The 21,599-nt window shown below is 40.3% G+C and overlaps 1 protein-coding gene across 1 annotated transcript; it reads left to right on the top strand.

The window, feature by feature from the left end:
* Window positions 1-2: 2 nt before the first annotated feature.
* On the top strand, window positions 3-16,485 carry COMMD5 (COMM domain containing 5; the record flags this gene model as incomplete). Its single annotated transcript, XM_083883051.1, has 7 exons — window positions 3-144; window positions 2,136-2,296; window positions 3,381-3,409; window positions 7,232-7,282; window positions 11,330-11,425; window positions 13,081-13,156; window positions 15,869-16,485. The coding sequence occupies 7 exons, from the start codon at window positions 3-5 to the stop codon at window positions 15,968-15,970; spliced, it is 657 nt and encodes a 218-aa protein (XP_083739177.1). The 3' UTR covers window positions 15,971-16,485.
* Between the last annotated feature and the right edge of the window lie 5,114 nt (window positions 16,486-21,599).

The raw sequence follows: 21,599 nt of genomic DNA, 5'->3' as shown, positions 1-21,599 counted from the left end.
CCATGGCGGCCGGGGCGGTGCAGGGGCTCGGCGAGGGCGGCGGCGGCCGCGGCTTCCTGGGCCCGCGCGTACCCACCGAGGTGGAGGCCATGGCCCGGGGCGTGCAGGATGTGGGCAAGGAGACATTCCGGCGGCTCCTCAAAGGTAGGGCCCGTGCGGGGGGGCGGCCCGCGGGCGCGGAAGGGCCGCGCTGCCCCAGCGCAGGGACACGGGGGGTTCCCAGCACCGAGCCCCTGGGTGGAGCCGCATTCCCTGAGGGAGCCGTGGATCCTCGCCGGAGGGCGAGGACAGCTGTTAGAGAACTTCCAAAGCAGACCAAAGAATACGATGAAAGGCCGTAGGGGGGAGGCCGTACGGACTGAGGTCACCTGGCCTGGAGGGGGCTGACTGAAGGGACACCTCAAATCAACTTCCTCAGTTCCTCAGGAGAGGCCGCGCAGAGACAGACGCCTCTGCCCTCTCTGGTGACCACTGACAGGACCCCAGGGAACAGCAAAATGCTGTGTCAGGGCACCTCGGCTTAGATATCAGGAAAAGATTCTTTCTCTAGAAGATGTTGGGTACTGGAACAGGCTTCCCAGGAAAGTGGTCGCAGGACCAGCCTGACAGAGTTCAAGGAGTGTTGGGACAATTCTCTCAGGCACATGGTGGGAATTTTGGGGTGTCCTGTGTAAGGCTGAATTCGACTTGAAGATCCTTCTGGGTCCATTACAACACAGAACGTTCTGTGACAGCTGGAGGGCTGCAGCTTCCTGGGGCACTTCCCACTGCCTTTCCTGACAGGAAGCTAGAACTGAGCTTTAAATAAAACGAGGGGCTTGATTCATTGTATTCCACAATTCTGTGAAATCGGTGATAATGAGGAACGGAGCTCTGCAGCTGTGGATGGCCCCCGAAGTCAGCTGAGTGCTGTTGAAGCAATTCCTCTCTCATCCCTGTGTCCCAGAGCCAGCAGCCCCAGACACTGTCAGGTTGTGTGTGGCAATCAGAAGACCCTTTGGGCATCTGCAGAACTTGCAAGAGACAATACAGCAACCCCAAGGTGCAGGTGTCCTACTGAGGTTGAGGCTGGAAGATTGAAAATTGTGGTGAGATTTTTCTCAAGGCACCTTTGACCATCAGAATCAGGAGTTACACAGTCGAGTACATTAGGGTATATAAAACAATCGTGAAATAATAGAATAGTTGACTAGCAGAGTGAAAGCACAGCTTGCTGGAGAGTAGCTCCTGCCCAACATGGTATAACCCTGGCATGTTCTCTCAGCTAACACCTTGTCAGGGATTTTCTTTTTGATTTGAAGGACTCAAAACATCTGGTAGCTGGTTTGTCTCTAAAAGTGTTGCTGCACAGTAGCAGAAATGAGGAATGTATCAGATATTCCTTGTAATACTTGAAATAATAAAGCTGTTTATAGGCAGAGGCATTTGGGACAGAAGTAAATACACATGGTGAACCATATTTGCTGTCTAAAGCAGGGACATAGAGACTGAAAAGCCTTATCAGTGCCAGGAAGCCTGACTGTCTGGGTTTGATTTTGGTGTAAATTATCACCTGCTTTTGGGTGTGCAATAAATGCTTCCTACCATAGCTGGGGCAGACAGTCCTTCAAGCTGCCTGGAGCCAGGACAGTGACCCCAGTGCAGATCCCCCTGGAGTGGGTGGGCACAGCCTCCCCCCAGTTATGCAGAGCTGGCACAAACCTCTCATCCCTGTCTGCTCTTGCTGACCTTGTGACTCACAGTTTGCAAGGCTGCAGTTTTTCCTCGGAAGGTTTTGTAATCTTTGAAGATGGGGTGGATTTCAGCACCGTATATCTACATTGCTTTTACACTTGCACCAAGTTAGTTTTTCCGAGGCTGTTGTTGTTACTCTATTGCTAAATAAAGATTAATGTAAAAAAATAAGAGGCAGGTTCGTGTGCCTGGTCAGTTCACCGTGTAAAAACTGCAAGTAACAGTATCTGAGGGTTATCCAGCCAATGACCTGCAGGCTCTGCTACAGTCTCAATTTTTGATTTCATTTTTTGTCTGTGAGGCTTCTCCCTGTGGCAAGAATTTTCTCAATGCGCCTTTGACCATCAAAATCAAGAGCTACACAGTTGAGTAAATTAAGGATGTTGCTTTCTTATTCCCAGTCACTGTTAATGCATTGGAAGGAAAAGACTGCAAGGAATCTGTCAGGCTGATTGCAGAGAGCGCTAATCTCTCAGAAGAACAACTTGCTTTCCTCATTTCTGGCATGTACACACTCCTCCGAGAAGCACTGAGACTCCCCTTATCAACTTTCAAACAAGAAGTAAGTTCTGGGAGTACTTGGAACCCTGATAAGGTAAAAGTTGTGTCAGACACAAGTCACCATCTCAATTTCATTTTCCTGGGTGGGAAGCTGCACATAAAAATGATTCTCCTAGCTAAGGTTGTTGGAAGAAACTGCTAAAAATCTGGAACTTACTATTTCACTTGTTGGGTAGATTTAGAGAGAGCTTTTTGAAAAAATATTTAAGCTTTATTAAAAAGATTCCTGTATCTATTTCTGCTTCAGCATCTTGTTTACTGTGCATGTTTGTTTTCACTCCTAAATTAAAACCACCAAACCAATCATAGCAAAATGTTATTTCATAGGTATCAACACTTTCTCTTACTCCAACTGGGTGTTCACACATACCACTCATTTTTGTCCATGCTTATAATTTCTCTTTTTTGTTTGCCTTCTGTGTTTGTATTTCTGCCATAGAGGAAGGTCTTAGACCAGAACAACATAGTGGAATTTGGAAGAAATTTCGACTGCAATTTCCCCTTATGCTGTGGATGTTTAGTGCTCCCAACCCCTATCCCTTCTTCATGGCTATTTTTCATGTTCCTTTACCTTACAACTTTCTTTTATCATTTTTATGTAAGCGAACCACTTCTGGGTTTCCAGTACCTCTTGTTTAAGATACAGCTTCAAATTTACCCAGGCAACACTGGCAAAGCTCCCATATTGCAGGAAATGTAGTGGAAGTATATTTTTAGTATTCAGGCCTTATATTTTACCGTTTCCTTCTTCTTGTCATAGTTTAAACAAGTTACTGCAAGGGAGTATTTGGAAATAAGGGCACGTAGTTAGTCTAAAAGAAGAATGTATCTGAATAAAAAGAAGTGGCAGAGATGTTGTTTTGAAAAATAAAGGCTTCCAAAATATTTAGGTCTTTAAATCACAACTTGATTGAACGCTTCTGAAAATCCTTTTCAATATATTACCAGTCTTTCAAAACTAGCAGCACTCAAGTCTAAAATTTTTGGGGAGAGATACCAGATAAATAACCACCATTGTTTCAGTAGGCAAGAGGTGATCATTTAATGCTATATCATGTAAAATTTCATCTTCCTTGTCTTTTTAGGTTTTTAAAGAAGACCTGAAGGAGCTCAGGTATGCATGTTTACACCAGTTCTTTTAATGTTTATTTTTTCATGGTTTTTATGTAACCGCTTCCCCAAATTAACTTTTTTACACAAAAAAAAAGTTGTTATAAAAATTACCTGTAAATATCTCATAACGCGTCTGTTGCCAAACATCACACAAAGCCAGAGGAAAAAAACAGGTATTGTGTAAGGCTTGATTTAGCACTGAGCATGAGCAGTTTTATTTCACCTGCTGGGGACAATGCTCTGATTTATTCTGTAATGTGGGTTATGCAAATATGAGTGACCTTCTCTCTGCCATACCCACCTTGCCCTGCAATATTTTTTGAAGTGTTTGGTAAGGCAGTGGTAGCATTTCAGAGGCTAAGAACTGCCCTACTTCTTTCCTTCTTTGAAAGGTCAATGATATAATGCTCATGAAACCCTACCACCATGATCAGCTATGATTTCTCCTGCCCATTACCCAAGAAATCATGACCTTTGTTACAGCCTTTCCCAGAATCTGTATCAGTCTTCCATGAGTATCTCTGAAGGGATCTTATACTAAAAGCTGGATATCAGATGCTAGTGATATTTATAGGTTTTCCCTTATTTCTCTATTTAGTAGCAGTGAGAGAATAACAGCAGTTGATGTTTTCTTCTGTGGTAGAACCTCTGCATCAAGGCCTAATTATTTTAAAATTTTCACGCATTTCTTCAAAATTCTGATTTCTACCTAGGAGAAGTAGATGTTTCTAATGCTGTCCTTTTTCATCCTTATTTGTCCATTAACCTGTACATTGGCTTTCTCCTTGTAAGCAGTCAAGTCGTAAGCATGATTTACTTTATGAGCAACTTTAGGCAAACTAAAACTGGTAATTGGTGTGTCATCAATGAAAGGTGCCTTTCAAGTTGATACAGTTTTGTCTGCAGCTCAGTGCTGGAGTTTTCAGCCTGCCTTTTGTCTTGAGAGCTCAAATGCAAGCTGCTGCCTCTGCCATGCCATGGAGTTCACACCCAGGTTAAAGTAGGTCAGTAAGAAAGTGACTGATTGCTTTTGACCCAGTGGGAGCTGGTGTTTTTTTTTTTTTTGAGGTGCACACAGAATGTGCCAGGTTTGATTACGGAATAACGAAGAACACTAAAAGCTCCATGCCAAATTCTCTGGGGCTGGATGAATATTCTTCTTCTCAGCAGTGCAGAAAGTTGGTATAGGAGTGTCAGAAGTCACTCTCTGGGCTGGTTTTGTCTAGAAATGCAGATTCCCAGGCCCCTGTCCTTGTCATTTGACCACACTTTAATAACTTAAGCTTTTGTATTTGTGTTTGGGTTTTGGTTTTTTTTTTCACCTAATGGTTTATTCACACATTTTCCTCAGACACTTTTCAGTCTGGATGATATTTTTTATATCTTTTATATCTTGATACATCTTTTTATCGTTTTGTTCTAGTTATTATGGCTGATCTAGCAGCAGTAGTTAGGTAACTGGATTTGTGCAGCTTGCAGACTAGTTGCTGCTATGCTCCATTATTCTCACAGTATTGGGAATCTTCCTAACTTCCATCTTTGACAGTCTTACTTCCTTAAGTAGTTTTCTTCACCTTGTGGCTGAAGTTTTAGAAAAATAAATAGCTTGTTCTACTCCCAAGCTGTGATAGTTAGAAATTTGGTAGCACCTTTAACACCTTCAGTTCTTCTGAGAAACATAATTTCCTTACATTTCCCAATGGGCTTCGCTTTGGAGATTAAATAAAATTAATTAGTAAGTGTTTTTAAAGCACTTACTAATTACATTCAGACACTTAGCCTGCTGCAGTGGCCATCCTGTGATCAAGTGCACAAAGAATGTGACACTGGTTGAACAGTAATATCTTGGCAGTATTGGCATCCAGTGTTTGGGCAGATATTTTGTCTTTTAAGGCACAAAAAAGGGCTTATAGCCCTCTTTTTTGTTCCGTCTTCTTTTAAAAGGTTTGAACTCTGTGCCATATAACCTTTTTGTTTTTTCACTTTTGTTTCTTTCAAACATCTGAAGCTTGAGCTAATTCTGCCCATATAATATCTTATAATTCTAAGTTTTCTCATGAGGTACCTATCTTGGCTTCTATTTTTATGAAGAGAGAGGATGGAATACATGCCCTCTTCTGATTAACTAGATCAATAGTACTAGTTTAAAACCATTACAATTCCCTATTTCTTAGCCTGAGTGGCTGAGCTAGTGGGAATAAATTCACACCAAATTGTGGGTGGCTTTTTTTTTTCCTTCCCCTCACAGATCATTTAGTAACTTTATGACTCAGGCAAATAACATGGGATTGAGACATCTTCACACGTTTCTTGCCCTTCAAGTCCCTTCCTCAGAATGTTCCACTGGCAAGTGATTGCAGTCTGTAGTTCAGGCTGAACTGTGCCATGTTCTGTCTTATCTGTGTTTTGTGTGACTGGCCTGTACTGCCTGAGCCAGGAACAGAATTTTCAGCAAAATCATTGACTGCACAGCAAAAATAATGCAAACTCAGAGGTAGTGTTAATGTTTCTGTTTTGGTAATACCAAGTGGTATTTGGTAATCTTGGATACCTACCAAGTTTTGTGGTAGGTATCATCATAATCATATTACAGCCCCCTGTCTCCAGCTGTTCCACTACATAGTCAGGATATCCAGTCAGTGTCAGGATGTGCTAAATGATACACTTTCATGGAAGTGTAACTAATGTTTGCAGAAATCGTCTTGTCTCTTCTGAAAGACAGACCCTGGCAGCCAAAAAAGCACTGTTCTAGTTCTTGCTAGAAGGAATTTCTTTTTTTCCAAGCACTATTTAAAAATGTGGTTTAACCTCACTTCTTCCTTTATGAATTTAAGCTGTAGTAACTGCTGTTTCATCTTCCTGCTGTGTGAGTTGATGAGTTGTTTTTTCTCTGGTCATTAGACACTGTAAGCTCTTTAGGACACATAAGTTCCTTGTTTGCTTTGATTTTTCTTTGATACACTGCTGTGTGTCTCAAGCCACTGGTGAGTAATGTCTCTGGGTGCTGATTCATGATGAGTGCTGGATTTAACCTGGCAGCAGCAGTAGTGACTTCTCCATTTGCCCAACCTGCTTCTCTGTAGGAAGTTACTGTCCCTGTGGCAAAGGCAGATGAATGGGTAATGTTTGCTCTGTGGCCTTTGTAATTCACAGCCTGATCTATTGAACTGAGAATCAACAGTAGCTTGTTTGTAAGGCAACAGCAGTGTCAAAGGAATGGTGGAGTGGAGAGGTGTAGGGCAGATGGAATGTGTTAGTCAACAGTTAGTCAACCAGTCCCCATATATGCTACTTTTGTAAGTAGCCTTGGCTGCAAGGGCCTCTGTTTGAATTTTGAGGGGGCAATTCCTTCTGTCTTTGTTACACTTGAGGTGAAAATGAAATGAAATGTGTACGTTTGGGATTTTTGAAAGCATGTGTTGCTGGCCTGCCTTCTACACTTGTCAGAGCCATCAGTAAAATTTTTCTTGACTGTACTGAGAGAAGTTAAGCAAATACTGGGTTCTTTTGAAATCCACTGTTCCCATACAAGGTAGAACAGAAAGATATAGTACAATTTTTAGGATTCTTGATATATAAACATAGGTTCTCCTTTTGAGAGCCCTGATCTTGATATATAAACATAGGTTCTCCTTTTGAGAGCCCTGTCTGAATCAATACTGAAGGGCTTATGTAAGACCTGGCAATTTTAAGCAATGGAAGATGGAAAATTTTAACACATTTTTTGTGTTCTGTAATAGATTTGGGGTTTTCTCAGGTAAGGCCATATAACTGTGGTTACAAAAAAACCCCCTAACTGTTTTGTCTTGCTCTTCTCTTTCAGAATACCAGAAGATTTCATTGTGGACTTTTCCAATGTAGTCTTTGGTAACAGGTTAGTGTCTTCATTGTGCAGCAGGGCTGCACAGAGCTCTGCTGACACAAATCCTTGGTGTATTGAAGGAACAGCAATATTTTCCAAATTAATGAGAATAAGTCCCATTATTTTGATTCAGCACAGTGTGATGTCCATCATGCATGGCAATACATGCATTAAGTACCCTTCTTGCCAATTTTCAGTTTTTCTGTGTTCATCAGTTTTTATAATGTTCTATAGACTGTGAGGTGGATCAATACCTACAGATGAAAACTGCAGTGCAGAATTACTCACTTTTGCCATCATTATCATTATCAAGTTATAGGAAAAGAGGCAGGCTACAAAAGCCCTCTAAATGCTCTGGTTCATGGCAGCTTTCTCAGCATTTCTCAGGTCTTAATGTACAATTCAGTTGGGAATTCACACTGAGTGACTTGATGACAACACATATGAGATATCAAGTGCTCTGCCTGCTGTAATTCACTTTTTAAGCAACATTCCTCTGTAGCTCTAGAGGAAGTTCTAAATCGAGGACTTTTTGAACAGCCTGTCTCTTTTGTCCATTCTTGGGATTCCCTTTTTCTAGAAATTCCTCTGCTCAACTGTATTTAGCCTATTCTACATCTAGAAATTCCAAATCTTGAACATTTTGAATATGCAGACTTGTGCAGGGACAGGAGTTGGACTCTGATGATCGTTGTGGGCCCAACTCAGGATACTCTATGATTCCAATTTTCCTTCTTGAAACTTGAGGTCACTCAGCACGTGACATCACTAACCTAATGCTGCTCCAGATTCTCTGCATGGAAGACCAATAATCATAGTTGTGGTTTTTCAGTTACCCTCAAGGGTCTGAGTGCTGCTACCAAAGCTAAAAATATTTTTCATTTCTTTGATTAAGATCTTGGCTTACAGCTAAAGGTTCCTGGAGTAAAAATAAATTCAGTCTTCTCATCTTTTCTTTGCTCTTCTGTTTGAATTATAGGTGTTAAGAAAGCAAAATTCATGGTTGCAAAGTGGAAATATTGTTTGCAGTAGGGAAGGAAGATAAATTTAGATGTAATTTGAAGCATGCATGATTGTCTGTTTTCTACTGTGAAATCACGATGCTGGAAAATTTAGCTTTTTCCCATTTTGAAAGCTGTGATTATCCAGTGTAATCTTGCTCTGTGTTTTGAGACCAAAGAAGAATACCTCAGGTTTGATTTTTAGACAGCTCTGCTTCTACAGTCGTAAATGTAACACTGAATCATACATATGCGTATTGAGTTGTAAATATATATGTTTGTGATGGTAAGAGATGCATTAGCATGTGATCAAAAATTCAGTAATTCAGTATGAGCTAGATAACCCAGAAAAATCCATTTTTAATACTTTTCCTGGCATCTCATCTTATTTTTGGAGTTCTTTTCTCTAAACAACAGCTCTGAAGTATTTGGCATTTGTATTTGCGTTCCCACAGTTCCACCAAGCTATGTAGACTGAAAGAAAAACTTGCCACATTGACATCAGCAAAAAACTACATGAAATTTAAACTGGTTTTAAGGGAAAGGATAGCAGTAACTTCCCCTTCTCTGAATGCTTATAATAAATGCACTGATTTTTTTTTTTCTGAAGATGTAGCTTTAGTTTCTACTAGGAGGGTGCATTCAGTGTCCCATTTGTCAGCATTTCACACGTACAAGTTTGTTCAGCCTTCCAGTTCAGTGGCCTGCTAGGCATGTCTTGTTATGTGCATAGGGAACCATTCAGAATTTGTATATTGGTTGATCAACTGCTGCTCCAAATTCTCTAATCTTTCATATTCGAGTTGCTTCCTTTAGCAGGTGGTGTTCTTGTCAGGTGTATTATCATAGATTGTATGGTCTCTATGATACTTTACTTGTTCTGATTTCTGCCTTCTCCACAATGTGCTGACAGTATATTGCAGCTGTGGGCACAGAGTGTTTATAAAATGTAAATATAGGCTGTAGGTTTTGGACGTAAGATTCATTGAATCTTTTCTGCTCCATTTTGCTATTCCTCTCAGAAATCAGTGGCTTGATTAGCAGCCTGTGTAATTTCTGTATGCATGTTGGCCACTATGCACATTCTGTTATCTTTACAGGATTCTTGCAGTTCGTATTGTGGTCTTGTCCAAGTTGGGAAGGTCCTAACAGAAGCTTAAACTAAGCTATAGAAGCTGTGACTCTTCCTGGGAGAATGGTGCAGAAGTGCAGTCCTGACCAGAAATAAAGCTTCGTGTTTGACCACAGAAATGCCATCTCTCAACAATATTCAGAAGCTTCCCCTCTGTTTGGGAGGTCACCATTTCTGACCTTTCCCACCACTGCTAAGTAGAGTATCTCTGTTTTTAAAACTCCTTTCTTCCCCCAGAGTGCTGGTCCTGCACTGAATGGGCTGACTTCCATTGATGGGAGTTAACATGTCTTAAGGAAACGGTAGTGGTGTGGCTATTTTTAGGGAGTCTCCAACTTAAGCAGTACTCTGGCAGCAGCTCTCCACTGAGGGAAAGGCCTGTTCTTATTGTTTAATCCTGCTAATGACTGTTCTAGACTCCAGCTTCTCATGGCTGCACCCAGCTGTGGTGACCTACTTCCTGTCCAGGAGCTGACAGTGAGTAAGAACCAGCTGATCTACTTTTTTTGCTCATTCCTTTACCGTGCTATTAGGAATGTGTGTCACTTCTGACACCACCCAACCCCCCAACCCCCTCTCCCCTCCAGCAAAGAGATAAATTGTTTCTTGTATCTCCTTTGCAAAATGCAAGACACTTGGAGGATCTCAGCCTGTGAGTCCCATGTACCTTATCAGATCATTAATCTTTCTGGGCAGTTTCTAAAGGCCCAGCTAACTTGCACACAAGAATCTGAATAGTGATGTTAGATTGCCATTCCTGCCAATCACTGCTTGGTTTGTTCAGAGAGGATTCCTTTCTGATGCAAAGTCTGTAATTAGATTATGTCTAGCACCATGGATAAAGGATGTAATGTTTCTTATCCTGCCCTTAATGGAAGTACTGGAGTGGGCTTGGAATGTACCATAAATAAATTCCAGGGGCATGGGATGCTTAGAGAAAAAAGGCAAGAAAAAAAAAAATAAAGAAAAAAAGATAGGGGGAGCAGGGAAAGGAGAAAAAAAAAAAAAGGTAAGTAACACAAAGTTTGGAAGTCCAGTTCCTGAATGGACCAGCTCAGTGACTTCATTCTGAAGTTATTTCTGCATATGTATCTAAAAATGGTTATTATGTATTTGTATCAGGTTTATTGTTTAGTTATCCAGAACTTAGGATGCTGTTAAAATTTAAAAAATGGTCAACCATCTGAAGTTTGATTGCTGTTAACTGTATTTCCACACAGGAATAAACTAGGGCTTGATCAGCCTGATTCCTGCAATATGAGTAACAAATGAAGTGCTTGGCTTCTTACACATTAGACTAGGCAAAAATCTTGAAGGCTGTGCTGGGGTTGGCAGTGAACATTATGAGGAACTTAAAGTTTGTAAATTATGTTGGTTCAACACGAACTACTGTGGGTTTTTTTAAGTATACTTCAAAATACACTCGATACACGAATACTATTATGTCTTAAAACTTTGCTGTTTGCCAATACTAGATGGTTTTTGCTGAAGAAGATCAGTGACCTTATGCAACTGTTTTGCCTAAGTCACCTGTCTTGCTTGTTCCTGTTGGATTTGCATGAAGATATATTTGCAGGTCCCTTTCTATGCCTCACAGTTGCATGTAATTGAAATAATAGGTATGCCAGCCACCACAATGACTCTTACTAAACTTCATAGTGACATCAGTTTACTAGAATTACACAGTCACTTGGTCTCTTTTTTCAACATGGACTACAGTTAAGCATAGAAAAAGGGGATAATCTGAGCACAGATGTCTTAAATCCACAAAAATTCCACTTGTTCAGACCCCCTTAAGTGAGGACAGATGTAGGAGAGAAACAAATTCCAGACAGGTTTGTACTAAGGAATCCTATTTTCTCTTTAGATTGTCTCTTCTTGTATGAATTTTGCATTCCAATCTCTTATATCTGATTCACTCTTCAGGCGTCCCACTTCCGAAGGCACAGCTCTGATACAAAGAAGTCGGCTGCCAAGTATCCAGGACTTCAAGTGGAGAGTGGATGTGGCTATATCCACAAGGTATAAAAGAGAATCATCCACATCCCTGGAATTCCCTAAGATTAAACTGATTTCTTGTGCTGCTTAAACATTTTAATGGGGTCAAAATGTGCCTTGCTTCTAGGAACTGGCAGGTAGCATTAAACAGTAAGATACAGGTGGAATATTCTGAACAGCGTAGAAGTCAGTGTATATACACTTTACTGCTGGCAGCATTTCACTCAAAGTTTGGGTCTCTTACTTTAAAATTTAATAGAGCTGATAAAAATCCACAGGTCCTGGTGATGATGGTATAAATTAGTCAGATTGAGCCTCAAGCAGCTAGGCAAGGTCTTAGTTTTACTGGAGCAGGAGAGGATATTCATCTATTCAACTTCTCAAGCAGACCATAATTTGTCGCTTGTACTCTGCTTCTGCAAAGAGAGGTTTCAGGACAGCACCTTTACACTACCATAGTTATACAACTGGTCATTGAATTACCTCCTGGTTTCTTTCACAACAGGAGTAAAAGCCTTTGAGATCATCCTGCCTGTGCCTGCTGTCAACAGCTTCTTGCCATCTGCCACAACAGCAGCATGGGGGGAACTAATCTTTGGCTAGAGCCAGGAGGAAACAGAAACCTGTTGTCTGTGCTGTTTGGTCTCTGTCTAGTTCTAACCAATACAGACCAAGCTGAAAGAAATTAGGTGATCCAGTCTTTGTTAGCAGTGTAAATTTTTAGCATGAGTGACTTCCTGATGCGTGTCTGAATACCTGCATCTGGGAGAGAGTGCTGTCTCTTTGCTGACAGAGAGGCCCATGGCTGATCAGGGATGGCTTCCTGAAGTCAAGAAAAAAGACTCCTTAGAGAAAATTGGAATGGCCACAAGCTACTAGTTCAGGTGACTTTCTGTAAGCACCACACACATATCACTCTATAGAAAAAGAATCTATACTGATAAGAGAGCAAAATGTCCAGATAAACATCCTTAGACACAGCGCTTGCAAGGTGAAAGCAGATCCTATGATTTGTTTTCCAAACAACACAGGAGCAATACATCACTGGTTTTTGTTTTCCTTCCTTTTAGTTTTGTTTTCAGTTAGTTTTCCCCGTGGGATCTCTTGTTTATCATCCAGCAACAGCCTCTGCAGGGCAGTATGGCAGTTTTGGGCTCTAGTGCCTGTCTGTACCTGAGCAGGCTTTGGCAATGTCAGTGGATGAAAGCTGCACAAGAATGACTCATTTCCCTTCTTTGGGTCATCAAATAAAATAACACACAAATTTAGGATGAAGCCTGGAAGAGGTTGATTTCCCCAAATGAGGTGGCAGTTGAACGTATGAGGGGATGGAAATGATTAATGCAACATGGTAAACTGCGTAAGAAAACTGTGCATTATTATTAGCAGTACTTGGTCAGCTCTTATCCCTATCATAGTTCCACTAAACCAGTTATGTAAAAATGAAAATGCTCCTCAACTTGCAGTTACTAAACTATTAATTAAATGTTAAGTCTCAATACTGAGGTAAATTGAACAGAACTGTTGTGTTCATGAGTTTCCAGCCAGACTCTGTGATTGAAATTACTCATGTTCTGTGTAAAGCCCACAAGAACATCTAAAATTGTTAATGTGCAATGGTGTACTCATCACACTGCTGATCTCTGCTGCTGTAATAATAATGATGTAAATAATTTCAGTTCACTGGCCCGTGCACTCCAGCCATCCATTCTGATGATGATGAAGCTTTCAGATGGGACAGCTCATCGCTTTGAAGTAAGTCTGATTGCCATAATAAATAGTAAGGAAACCACTTCTAGTTTTATTTTAAAAGTTCAATTATTCGTTAAAATACTAAAGGTTTTGTGAACTATGTGTTACCATTAGTTGGTTTGCTTTGGAATTCTTCATGTTCAGTGTAGCCACATAAAATATTTAATGAAATACCAATCAAAATAATCTCATACCTTGTTCCTACACATGTTCTGCTGAACTGCAATTTGTTAGAAGAATATTAATTACTGGAAAGCACTATTACATAATATCTGGTTTGAGTAAAAGTTATGGGGTTATTGTGAACTGTAACCTTCAGACCTGATGGTGGCTCTTGAAGGCAGGAAAATTACTAGGTTAGTTTATATAATGTATGATACACTTCTAAGCCTTCTGGGAGAGAATAGTAACATTCTTTTCTGTGGCAGTGGTAGTTTTATTCTGTTTCTTTGGAACTGTTCTGGCTGCTAGAAAGTAAAAAAAAAAAAAACAACCTCTTTGCTTGTTACAGGATTAGTCAGTGGCAGTATTTATGACACTGTACCTAAAGGCTTGCCAGAAGCTGGCATAAACTCTTTCATACTTTTAACCTTTGAAAAGGAATGCTATTTGTTCTATAAATAACATGGTGGTGCCTACAGGAATTCAATGCACAGCAGGCATTGTAACATTTGAACTCTGTACAGATCTTGGCTTGAGTTCTCTCATTAGCAGGAGTCTGGAAGAAGCACCAAAGCCCTGTGGGTTGAAAGAGGTGGACTGATTTTACTGTTTAATTATTTTGTAAGAAAGCATCTGTTGAGGAAGGCGTAAATTCTGTCCTACATTGCAAACTGTTGAGGGTGTCACTTCACAGGAGATCATATTTACCCCTCTAGACAGTCCAGCTCAGAACATCCCATACACTGTATTTGAGGACTTCCATGGAACTTAAATGATGGACTTCAGGTTAACCCTTTACAGCAGGTTAAGTTTCAATTGTGAGAATAAAACCTAGTTTATACTCTATTCCCACTTTATTTCCTGGCATATAATGTAAAGTATTAGTCTTGGTGCCATTGTTTCTGACTCTTTTGGCTTGATTTTAGGGTTTTGTTTGGTTTGGTTTTTTGTTTGTTTTTTTGGGGGGGGGGAGGGAGTTGTTTTTGTTTGTTGTTGTTGTTGTGGTTTGTTTTGGTTGGGGGGGGGGGGTGCGTGTTTTTCTTGTTTAGGCTTTGGGGGGTTTTGTGTGTTTTGTTGGTTGGTTGGTTGGTTGGTTGGTTGGTTTGAGGTTTTTGGGGGTTTTTTGTCATCGTGAGTCTGTGGAATACCCTTTGTTATTCTGCAGTGTGTTTGTCCAGCACATGCAGGAGTGCAAATATCTGATAACAAACAGTGTGCTGCTCTTAGAATCAGCTCTTTGCTGTTGATGCTGCTTGGATCTGGATGCCAAGGATGTGACTGCAAACAAGGTTTCTTTATCTGATGAGTCGTCTTCCCATAGTTAGTAGCTCTTTGGAATAAACTTGCGTTTTTGGTTCAGGGTACCATATACAAGTAAATGTAGACCTCAGTTTGTAAATGTAAATGTAGATCTTCAGTTTTCCTTTATTTCAACATATTCAGAATGTTCTGCTAACTAACAGGGCTTATGTAAGATGGTAAGTCCAGAAAATAATTCTGTTTTTAAATGTGTATAGCACAGGGAGAAGTTACACTCTTTGGTCTCCTTCTGGTATTTTAATCACAGTGTGACTACTGACTGAAGTTGATGTTTTTTGGTTTTTTAAAGCAGTGGCAATTGCAGCATTTTGAGTCTTCTTGTATATATGTCGAAAGTGAAAAGGACATGGTGCCTTTTTATGCATTTCTGATGTATGTGGAAAATGCAAATCAGGTGTTGGATTCCTCTCGTATAATTGGTATCTGTGCTACAGTGGGCAGACTGATGACAAGGGTCTCTGCCAAAAGAGAACTGCTGTCTTCAGTGCAGTCAAAAGGAGTAAATTAGGCAGTGCTGTGGTGCAGACTGTGTGAGGCCAGCCAGACTGCACTGGGCACTCCTGTGAGCGTGTGTTTGTATGCTGCAACAATGTCACCAGTCTGTGTCACCAGTCTGTGCCTGCACTCGGCTGAGGTCTCTCTTCAAAGATAAGAAAGATTTCCATCCACTTTGCTTCTTGGGCTTGAAATGGTAAAGCAGACCCCATGAGTCTCCTGCACAGTTGAAAATGCTCTGTATGTTTAACCCTAAATCTTTTGCCTTCCACATGTAGTGTCCAGTGGTATTTGCTCTTGAGGTTGCTGTCAAGTTTCTTCCTCAAGTCTCAATTCCTTTCTCTTGCAAGATCGGACAAGGAGAATATCTTGAATTTGCAGCTTGAGAGTTCTGTAGTCTCCATGACCTTCCAGATGTCTTTCCTTCCAGTCCATGAGTTTTATATCACCCAAGCAGCTCTCAGGTTACATCCTTGAGTATTTCCTTTCTCTCTTCAGGCAGTACAGAAAATGTACCATGCAGGTGTTATTTCTGGTTTTTCCCACTCTCCTTTTCCACGTGGATTTAGTTGAATTAACTGAATTTTATTAACCTTAAATCCTTTGTCTTAAGCCTCCAAAAAATAAGTATTTTAAGAGAAATTGGTCTTACACTGCAGAATGTTCCATATCCACGGACATGCCCTAGTCAAGATTCCTGAGATGTCTTGTGTTTTCTTACCGAGTGTTCTGTTTCAGGTGCCAGTTGCAAAGTTTCAAGAACTGAGATACAATGTTGCCCTTATACTGAAGGAAATGAATGATTTGGAGAAGAGGAGCATACTGAAGATCCAAGACTGAGCACTTTTAAATTGAGAGTTTATGGAAGAGATCTGAAACCCTCAGCATGTTTTGTGAATGCAAAACAGGGGACCATCACCACTTTGCCTCTATGAACTTCAATGTGGCATTTATGATGTCTGCTGTAAATATTTCTTTTCAATTCAAGTGTTAAAAGCACAAGCCCTTTTTCTAAGAATTAGGGAAAAAAAAACATTTATCTATGAAAAAGTATAATGCTGTTTGGGAACATCTTTGCATGATTCATCAAAACTTTATTTTAATTACTCTCTTAATAGATATAAGAGTCACTTATTTCTGATTATGATTCATAACTTTAATTTTTTTTTTAAAGTATGCTACCGGAAGCCCTATCAATGTGTACGTATCATAAGAAAGCTCTGCAGTATTTCAAATAAAAAATAAAATAACAAACCCACTCCTGCCTTCTAGTATGACAAATATGATCTTGAGTTTTGCATAAAATTGTTGCCTTGTTTCTTACTAAGCGACTAAAGTTTAGCTATGCATATTTAAAGGCTAATTTGGAAGAAAATTGGAAGTCTATGGATCAAGAAAGAAGTATCATCTGGGATTCCAGGACTAATTCCGTGGAATAACTGCAATGGAAAGGTGAAATCTGTTTCTTTATCTGGTTGATCAGAATGGGCTAAATAGCAGTAATCTCATAGTTTTGTAACTGGAAATGCCTGCCTCTTGTTTAATGTGTTGCCTGTGTGTTTGATTCCATGAAATCAGCTGACATGACTTGGCAGAAACCTCTGGCCCTGCAATGGTGGTGAGCAGCAAGGGGCAGTGATCTTGTAACCCACTACAGCTCATCAGTCGTGCAGACCACACCCCAGGATGAAGGGGCTGCCTACAACCTCCAGGGTAGAAGTCACAGGTATGAGGATATCCAGACCCCCAGGCTGAAAAAGCAGTTAGGCACAGGCTGAAGTTTCCTGAGTTGCTCAGGCAATTGTACTGGGTGGTCATTGTAGGTCCTTCCTTTTGTACTGGAATAGTCTATTCTAAGTTACTCCTTTGGCCCATGGGTTTACCTTGGAAGGACTCCCTTAATGTGAAACATGATTCAAGTCTCATTTAAATGCTGTGGGACCACATGTATGTCCCGAAGAGCTTTGCCAAAAATAGACAAATTCCTCATTCTTTAACAAATTTTCCTCAGCAGCAAAGGCAGGGAGGCTTGTGAGCAGTTGCCCAAAGACAGCAGGCTGTGGCTCTAGAACTCAGTTTGTCAGAAGTCAGAGGTACTATAGAAAGCACATGCCATTGTTATTCAAGCATTGGCTTATTCCAGCTAATTGCAGGGTTTCCATCACAGTAACACCACCCATAATTGTCTCTTTCATGTTTTGTGATTGTAGAACTTGCCTTTATCTTCCTCACTCCCTGCAAAAAACTACTGAAATTAAAATTGTGGATTAAAGGGGCCTTTTACACTCCCACAGATGTTTGTGTGGGAAAGGATGACTTGCCTTTTGGATTTAAAAAATCACAAGCATAGTAAGACTTTTTTTTTTTTTTTTTTACTTCTAAAGAGGAGGCTTCTTTCACAGCAGTCCACACCGATCTAAAGATAGCTGAATAGCTGTGGTCCAGAAAGCTTTTAAAACCTGTGCAGGAATGTATCTTGTAGTTTCAAATAAACCATTAGCCAGGATTTCAAATTATTCAAAAGCTTCCTGTTCCATTTGCTTTGTAGCAGACTCATCAATAACTTCCAGCTTTGATCCATACTGCTTCTTAGTCTTTTAACTTCCAAGTGGACAGCGTAAAATGCTCTATGAAGCTTGTTTGTCTTCCTTCTGTATTACCACAGGCTGTGAAACAAAGCATGCATCCCTTGTACCTTGTTACTACATTTCCCTTCTCTCTGTTTAGGTTTACATTGTTTCAATGAAAATGTATCTCAGCTGAGCCTAAGTCCTTTCAGACAAAGAATTCTGCTGCACGGACATAAGAGGACCTGTTGCTCAAGGCATTTGCAAAGTCATTTCTTACTGATCAGAGTAGAGAAATCCATGAATACCTTCTAGACAGAATGTATTCATTTGATGGTTCTGTAACAACAATTGCTCATGTTCTCCAGAAATGTAGAGGCTTCTTGACTGGATTTGTCATGTTCTCTTGACCACTTACTCTTGACTTTGTCTTGTCACACATTAATCAGCAGTTTACTGTAATTGGAGTGTGTGCTGATGGGTGCTTGAAAACTTGGCATGTTCATTCCTCTGTACTTAAGAATTAATTTGGCCTTTCCTCCTGAGAGATTAGTAAAACAGAATTTGTCACCAAAATGTCTAGTGGGAGTGCATTGTGGATAGTTCCTCAGTTTTGCTAAAATAAGAGTCTTCAAAATATTGTTAGATTTTTTAGAATTCATAGTTAATTACTTGTTAGATATTTGTTCAATGCTGAAATATCTTCTTCCTTCACAAACTAAAATACCCTGGAATTTGAATTTCACTGAATTTCTGGCTGTAGTCCTTTCATTCCAATGCAGAACAAAAGTAACCTTCTAACAATCTGGATATGGCTGAACAGAAACTATTTTATCCAAGTCACTCTAGGTTTGGTTACGCTTCAAGGGCACCCTGTGAATCCCCCTCTCAGTAACACGCAGTGAGTGATACAGCCTGAGTGGGATGCTCGCTTTGTCGGTCCTGAGGTCTTGTCAAGCTGATCACTAGTCAGTCATCAATTAAGCAGGCAGGGGTTTATGTGGGAAGGGCACTGGGGTTTTTTTTTATTACACAGTTCATGGACCAGTAGGTAACAAGAACCTTTTTCAGGCTCTGTTGATTTTTTTCCTTGAGAAACAACACCCTGTGATAGAATTGCTCTCTCTGTTGGTGCCTTGCATTTATTTAAACTGGATCATGTATTCGTGTCTTAATTTTAGTGATTTTCTAAATAAGGCATATGAACATAAACTTCTCCATTACACCTTTGCTTTAATTTCCATTATAGAGGACAGAACATTATGCCTTTTCTTTCAAGATTAATTAATTTTAAACCGATTTAAAGTAAAACTTGGACTTGATAGTTTCTCAATGTAAATAATGTGTGTATGATAGCAGGGAAGCCCAGTCCATGAAGGAGTAGTCACCATAGGCAGAATGCAAAAGAAGAGGTAAAGATAGTTGCCAAAAGTCATTCAGAGGTTCAGTGGCAAAATGACACAAAAGAGCACATATGTCTTCTCCTCTTGTTCTCTGTTTATAAGTTAGTGCAGCTTCCAGACATAAGGGTCAGGCCTCCTGCTTGGTGCTTTTTTGAAATTGCTTCAACTGTCTGAGCCATCAGTCCAAATCTGTTCTGGCTATGGATTATTACAGCATGTGCAGAGCACATGGAAATAAAAAGCCATCTCTGGCTGTATTGGTGATGTGACTTTTCACATCTCTTCTTCTGCTAGAGAAGGAGCTCTGTCAGTGTGACTGATGGTTTGGAATTTCACACTTGAGTTCATTATGTTTGAGAGGGTAGAGTTGCAGGTTTATTGGTGACTTTTGTGGCCTCAAAGCCTGATGCACTTTATAGATTCATAAGACTGAAGAATGTAGTCATGCTCTCATGCTGCCTGTTATGCCAGCCATTAACTGCTGAAGAAGATCAGTATTGTGCTCATTGTCATTAAAAAGAAGAAATTGAACCTCCCTGTTCAGAAAAATCATACAAGGGAGATGTGCTTTTGCAGAGTGAGTCACCTCCTCACTTTAACTTTTTCTGTTTAAGTAAAGGATAAATCTGTTCTTGATCTCATGAACAATGCAGGTACGCAGGAGGGTGCTTCTTTGCCTCTTTCTTTTTTTCTTTTGCCTTCTAATCAAGTATACCTCATGACCTACTGCTGCTCCAAATCCATGAATATATGTATGAATGTATGAAAACTCTATGCTTTCAGGATGTGTTATATAAAAACACCCCAGCATATCTAGATTATGTATGATCAATTCACACAGCTGTTTTTGCTTAAAAAGCCTCTGCAGAGCCAGGCCTGATGTCAGAATCAAATATTTAGTAGTTGTTTGACTTCTAGTGAACAGTAAATTAGTATCTTGGCTTTAAAGTATTTTGCTGTTAGTGACTGTACAGCTCACTCTGTACCTGTCACACCCCACCAAGTACTAACATTTACCAAACACCACACATACCAGGAACTAGGAGAGGCAGAGCCAGCTGGTTTCTCCCCTAAGAAGTCACAGAGTCGTTGCCCATGGGCCATCTGTCATAAGGTCTTAACTATTTGCAGGCTTGGGATAAAGGTCTGTGTTCTGAACCCTCCTCAGCACACAGCTCCCACCACGGGGAGTAGTTCATAAGTACAGCTGCTCTTTTCCCTTGAAATGTTTCAGCCGTGTCCTGCTGGTAGAAGAGAATTCCCAGAAGTGCATTTCCCAGTGCCTTTTTGAGACTCCTTTCAATCCAGAGTGCTCAGACTGCCAGCCAGGTCTGCAAATGCTTTCATACATTGAGAAATAGGAATAATGGAAGTTCCTTGCAGAGCACAAATGCTGATTGCATTTCCTATGATAAATCTATTCCCCTTTCCCTATCTCAAATTTATGTGCTGCTAGAAATCCTCCCTTTATACCGTGACTTATCTCTTTAAGTGTCTGCTATGTAACTATGTAAATACCGGTGGTGTATCGCTGATAGAGATTGTCACTGCATTGCTACTGGTAACCAGTGGTTATGTCACTTTCCCTCGCTTGAATAGGCTTTGACTCATAGTGGTTTTCAGGACAATGGTTATAAAATAACACACCGAGGGGTTGCTGAGACTATAGTTTTGCAATAGAGACAACTGTAAACCTCAAGGCTACAAGAAAGCATTTTTTCTTCTTTTTTTCTTAAGGGTTTTGTTCTTTTACAGCATGAGATTTTCTTGCATGGAAGTTTGGAAAACAAGAAGTCTGTGTTAGCAAGCTGGACCCTGGAGAGAAAACCCCACACTCCTGAGCACAAATGCTCGTTCTTTCTAACTCTTCTGAAGCACTGCTTAACTGAAATTTTAAGTGTTTCAGTTGTCCCACCTTTCTTTGGAATACTTGCTGGCAGTCTGTGCCATACTTTGGGTTATTGTCTGATTTAAATGATGGCAGAAAGAAGTACTGAAACCGCTGCTTATTCAATTCTTTTTCTAATTAAAGGACTTGCTTGAGAACAGCAGTTGATGTTAAACTTTTTCTTTCCTTCTTTCAAAGATTCAAGAACCCTAGAGACAAGGGCCAAATTTTTGGCAGATGCAAAATGTCTTCAAGTCACAATTGTGATTTGTGAATCAAAAGACAATTGAAGGGTCTCATGGCTGGTTTCTGTTTCCAGGTACATATCTGATTTTCTATATAATCATAATGTTGCCTGCACATGGACACAAACATCAGAAAATCAGTGTGTATCATTAAAAGTTAAAATCCAGATTTTAAGCAGCTTTAAGCTAATTTTTCCTCTTTAAATCTAAGGTCATCTGAATTTTCTCAAGTATCCTCCCTAAACAAGGTCTTGCAAGACTCAGATTGCCTTTCCTTTCTTTCATTTTTTTTCCTGTCCATTCAAGCTCCACAGGCAGGGCTCGTCCCTTAATACCTGCTTAGCTCATGCAGTCTAAACTGAGGAG

The sequence above is a fragment of the Zosterops lateralis genome (assembly GCF_965231275.1).
Source record: "Zosterops lateralis genome assembly, chromosome: Z".
NCBI lineage: Eukaryota > Metazoa > Chordata > Aves > Passeriformes > Zosteropidae > Zosterops > Zosterops lateralis.
Note: the sequence above shows the minus strand (reverse complement) of the source record. Positions and strands in the feature narration are given on the sequence as shown.